Source organism: Halyomorpha halys, unplaced genomic scaffold (genome assembly GCF_000696795.3).
Source record: "Halyomorpha halys isolate HHAL.00 unplaced genomic scaffold, Hhal_1.1 Scaffold2717.1, whole genome shotgun sequence".
In the NCBI taxonomy this organism is placed as follows: domain Eukaryota; kingdom Metazoa; phylum Arthropoda; class Insecta; order Hemiptera; family Pentatomidae; genus Halyomorpha; species Halyomorpha halys.
In genome coordinates this window covers 13814-19594 of record NW_027115822.1, presented here as the reverse complement: position 1 = coordinate 19594, position 5781 = coordinate 13814, and the positions used below count along the sequence as shown (strand labels likewise).

The following is a 5781-nucleotide window of genomic DNA, read 5'->3' as shown; positions in this document are numbered from 1 at the left end:
GGTCAACTATCTCTCATAATTAGAAAAGTTCATATAAATAATGGTCCAATTCGCTACAGAAAAGGAGAAAATTTATATTTTGTGTTATTTATTAAACATGTTTGCTGTTTAATAGAAATAATAAAAAAAAAAAAAAAAATAATTCCCAGCTAAATAAAAGATAAAAAATCTAAATTTGGTAATTCTAAGTGACAGCATAGTAAACTGGAAATTTTTTTTAATTTAAAATCAAAAGAAAAGAAACAAAACATTACCATCTTGTCATAAAGACCTAGTTGACAAAAAATGTTGTTAATAGAAAGTAGCAAAAATGAAGAGCACACTACCGATGTGTTAGGGATTGAGCGGACTGAATAATTCTAGGAGAAGTTAGGGCCAATTTAAGCTGGTACATGGAAGAGAGTTTTACTTAAAAGAAAAATATATTACATATACATAAGATCGAACTAAGGTAAGCAAGAGAGGGGGAGTGGAAATAGCCACAAATATTAATTAATATATACTTCTTATAGTATAAATTAGTTTATACTTGTATTCTATATTGTTTGGCATTAGTTTATACTTCTTAATCTCTTTCAAAACGAGTGCCATTTATCTTTTTAAATACTTTATAAAAACATTTATTTCAACCACTTCGTCTAAATATTCATTTTAAAGTGACTTTAAAAAATTAATATTCTCAATACCTTTATGAGCTGTAAGTCTTCATAATTTTAGACAAGTCATTTGTAACTTGCCCTGGATACAAGCTAACTTTGCATGTTTCCACTTATAATGTTTTTGTTTTTTTTACAGCTGCTACAAATTTACTCATCTAAATTCTCTTGCTTTCAATTTAGATTTCAGGATCCTTTTCATTCACAAGTGATGGTAACTCCACTCCTACAATCACTCCATCCATCATCTTTAGTAAAGATTGCTGTTTAAGCATGTCTTATTTATTTATTTCATTTTCATTTGTTCCAGTCTGTTGTGTAGTTTTAGCTCGCAACTTTGTTGCTTATCTGATTTGTGGGTTCCTAATTCTTTAAGCTCTTTCCTAAGTTTTTCTCTCTCTCTGACAAAGGGCACTCATCTGAATTTTCGATTAATATTTGGTTGATCAGTTTACTGAACCCTTCTTCAGAAGGTTCATACTCAAAAGTCTATTCATGGAATTCTCCTAAGCTCTAGGAATATTCTATTGCAGGAGGTGAAGGGACTTCAACTTGACATCTATTAGTCAGATCATCAATATTTTTATGAATTTCATTTTGTTTCTTTTGGATCAATAAAAGATTTTTTTATAAATCCTTTTTCTAAAGCAAAAAAACAACAAGCAGTGTCAGCTGACTCATCCAAGAGCAAAGAGCCAGGACGAAAGGGTAATCTCACATCATACCTGCCCTGTCCATTGCGGGTAGCGGTTACGACATAAATTTGCTCGCAAATTATGTCTTCCTTTTTTAACTAAAGAGTAGGTGGCTGATTTTTTGAATAATTTTGAAATCTCTAAATCAGAGGATACTTGGCAGTTTACCAAGCCAGACACATTATCAGGGAAGGATTGCGTAATGGGAACAGTTTCCATGAGAACATGACCAAGGCGAGTCTTATACAAAACAGGCATGCCATCACCAAGAGAAGCCACTTTGCTTTTAATAACAAATACAGTAAGTTCACCAGTAAGCAGTACATCAACATTTGAAGGTATATCAAATTTAAAATGAGAAAGTTTATATGGTAAAACAGATTCTTTGACCTGCGGAGCAATGAGCACACTAGGTAATGGGTTTGTAATTTTATTATAACCATAAATAAATGGTCACTTCTAATTGGGTCGCCAAAACATTCGGCTATGTTAAGACCTTAAAAGAAAGCAAAGGTGCACGATCTCCCGAGGCAGCAAGGGATGTTATTCAAAGAACATGATTACTCAAAGGCGTCAATAGAAGAGGTAACAGTAGAATGACAAATTACAAAGTTATGGATGAATTAAAATTTTAATAGTTCATGACATAAGGATTCACACATGATGTGCGTGGGCCCAGCTAGATACTATATCATTACATGTTATTATTTCAAAAATGAAAAAATTACCTTCTTTCCTTTTATTCTCTATTTTATTTATTTCACTCAGAACATTGTCAGCCGAAGATGAGTCATAGGATTCTAAATCTTGTTCACTTATCACAAAATCCATACCTGGAGGATTTGAATCATTTGACTGCAGAAATGAGGGAACATCGCTCGAATCTATAAATTAATAAATCATATTCCATAAGTATTAGGTATTGAATGATCATGTGTTTACTGTGAGCTTAGAGACTATTATGTAATTAGTACCATATAAATTTCAGCAAGAACTAACAATGATAAGATAAGAAAAAATTAAAATATCATTTAACCGACTGGTTCATGTTCAATTGATTTCATTACCCATGGAATATATGGCATTGAGTAACTGTTCCTGTTTATTCCATCTTGGCAACCTGAGTATTTCTATAGAATAATGTAAATAAGGTTGTCAGTTTAAAGGTAAAATTGATCCGAGTAGCAAAAATAGAACTTGACCACTTCTACCACAAACCTGACAATGTTATTCATAATGATGCAACAAATATACTATAAAAAACTAATCAATTTATTGAGGCATAGTTACAATATCTAAAAATTTCTGCCAAGCACATATGTCAATTTAACTTCCTCATTGGTTCTGTTTTGTAACCTCAGTGATTTATTTTGAATCTAAATATTAATCACAGTAGTGCAATAGGATTGGGTTGGTTAAAATAAATGAGTGGACTGTATGATGTAGTTTAAAATGATTGAATAAATTGACAAAATTAATTTTAAATAATATTTAGTGAAAAAAAAAGGAATGCATGAACACAAAAATAAAAATCTTCTGATGAGTGAATAAATAGAATATCTATAGTCTTCAATTTAAATCATGGCGCTTGCTTATTGGTTGAAAATACAAATTTACACGTTGCATCCAACTATTAACATTGTTAGCAGGCTATTCTGCCCCAAGAATTATTTATAAATTGTAAATATTTCGTAATTTAGACTTATCAAATAAACTACAACTTTTTAATTGTAACTCATCTTATATTGGCAAAACTAAATCTACTCAAGGACTGCATAACCCAACATAAATGTCCCTTCCCGTAACTTCACTGTTTCCAAACTGTCTGAACATTCCTTATCACTAAACCAATTTTTTTTTTGTATACATAACTTTTTACTGACTCTCTACAGCCACCTTTCGTATATAAGTGTTTTTCATTTTCACGTCTTCATCAACACTTATTTAACCATATATTTCTACAATTTTCTGACCTTTTAGTTCTTATATTTTTTACATTTCACACTTTTTATGTATTGTACTTCTTAAATTTACTTTTATTTTTTTTATTTCATTTCTTATTAGCTATTTTATCTCAATGGTTACATTTCCTGTCTATCTAAGATACTTTTTTGCCTGCACCACCCCTAACCAACACATGCTACAATTTAACCAGTTTAGCCAGAACCTCTGCCTTTACTGTGAGTTTCTTTTTCTCGTATCTAATATTTCTTACTTTCTTCTTTTCCCATTCTCCATATTTCTTCTCCCTTGTTCCTTTTTTAAAATATTTACTTTCCATACACTCCATTCTTAGTTTAACCAATTTTTGTAGTCATCTATATAACCAAAAAGTTTACATATATAACTTGCTTGCATAATATATTATATATTTATTATTTACATATTTTTCTTTCGTAGAGTTCATTATGTTGATTCGATTTTTTTTTCCAGTTTGGATTCCGAACATCCCACTCCACTATCCAGCAATGTCATCGTGTGGTGGGTGTTGTGTCCTCTTCTTTGGAGACCGGAATGAACTGTGCAGCAGTCTTTTTCGATGATGAACAGGCTTTTGATCAAGCCTGGCACCCAGGACTGCTTTACAAACTGTAAATTCCTACCTCCTACATACTTTCTCAGTTACAAACTTTCTGATATAAGAAATGTACATTTTTTTTTTCATTACCAAAATCAAAACGTTTTCTCCATAATATTAATATTAATTAACTTTTCTTAATATTCATTTTTAATAATTCAATTTTCAATGTCCCTGTTCTGTTCATGTTACCAGTTATATACTTTTTGACTGTATTTGTCAAGAGAAGTCAAATATTACAAAAATATACATCATATTATTGATATATCATATCATATTATTCATTCGGTTTAATGAAAAAACTAGTATTAATTAAAATAATTTTTTCATAAAAATTAAAACTAAAATATTTATAAGGCTCTTTGTACGCTTGTACAGTGCCTATCCTACAGTTAATTAGATAAATGTTTCGCACCTTCATCTGGGACAGGCAGTTCTTCTTCTTCTTTCACAAATGTTTCTTGTTTTACATGAGTAAGTCCACCTGCTGATATGAAAATAATATTTAAAACAAAACACAGGAACCATCTCATTAAACATATCCAAATTTAATAGGCCCAACCAAACAGATTTACGAGGAAGAAAACAATATTTTAATATATAGCTTTTCTATATTACTTAGCACACGTTATAAATAAAGATGACTTTTGAAGCTCAGAGATAATGTTTGAAGATAATTATAAATAAGACTGAGAGTGAGTTTGAAAGTAAAAATTATTTATCATATGAAACAAGCTATGATAACCAAGGTAAATTATAAAAAGGAAGTAAATAAAATATGATGGATGAACCAAATGAGGATTCAACAAGCGAAAATACTGCTCTAAGAGTTCCTCCCAATAATGATAGATTTGAAGAGGTGTGAAACAGTGAAATGTGGCAACAGTACTTAAAGTAACTAGGGCAAATAAAGTACTAGAGTAGAATCAGACTCGTTTGATTTTTTTTTTCTTTTTATTAACTCAAAATGCCTCACCTTCGTCTGGGATAAGCAGTTCTTCTTCTTGTTTCACGAACGTTTCTTCTTTTACATGAGTAAGTCCACCTCCTGATATCAAAATGATATTTTAAAAAAGGAACATGAACCATGTCATTACACACAAAAGCAATTTATACTGGACTTTCCTAGAAAGTTGTTTGTATTTATTTGTTAATATCAAGTTTTTTTTCACCTCCCATTTAGAACACAATACTATTCCATATTTTTTGTACCATGTTTCAGACTTACCCCATATTCATGTACTAGTATCCTACAATTGTAACAATTAATTTAATATTATCAACAATTATTTCTATATATTATATGTATATACACCATTAAAATCTTACAATCTATTTTACCTCATTTTGTCAATTACATCTATTTCTATTTTAAGACATAGTTATGTATACACATTATTTAAAATTTACTATATAACATCCCTTTAGCACAGACCAATGAACTATATTAGATATTACCCCTTTGGACATAGCAATATGCCTATGTGCTGTTTTTTCCCCTCCTTATTGATATGTATATATTTAATAAACTTTGATATTTAAGTTAAAATTAGGATTTTTAATAAAAGGGGTAAAATTTTACAATTAAATGCTTTTCCTAATTCTTCATTTATATAACCAGCCCATTTACTATATCTGCATAATGTGTATTTAAGTTCTTTGTACCTGTTTTATAGTTTACAGTATTGTTGATATTTTTAGTTATGAGAGTTGCTTCTTGTTATGTGTTTTATGGTGGAGTTTTTGAAGTTAATAATAATAATCACTGTGCAGTTTATACTCTCGACATTTGGTGCAGTTGGTGATATGTTGTTTCTTCCTGGTTTACAGTTTTTTGGATGTTATATATGTG

General features: G+C 30.0%; 1 protein-coding gene across 3 annotated transcripts in view; it reads right to left on the bottom strand.

The window, feature by feature from the left end:
• Positions 1-26: 26 nt before the first annotated feature.
• LOC136797121 (uncharacterized) overlaps positions 27-5781 on the bottom strand; it is a 14970-nt gene continuing 9215 nt past the window's right edge. For all 3 annotated transcript variants that reach the window (XR_010844952.1, XR_010844953.1, XM_067052778.1), the window contains 3 exons: positions 4906-4977; positions 4345-4416; positions 27-2235 (listed from right to left, as the gene is read on the bottom strand). Coding sequence is in view for 1 of the 3 variants with exons in the window: in XM_067052778.1 (XP_066908879.1) it covers positions 2006-2235; positions 4345-4416; positions 4906-4977 (374 nt within the window). In the remaining 2 variants the exon portion in view is untranslated. The remainder of the gene's footprint in view (positions 2236-4344; positions 4417-4905; positions 4978-5781) is intronic.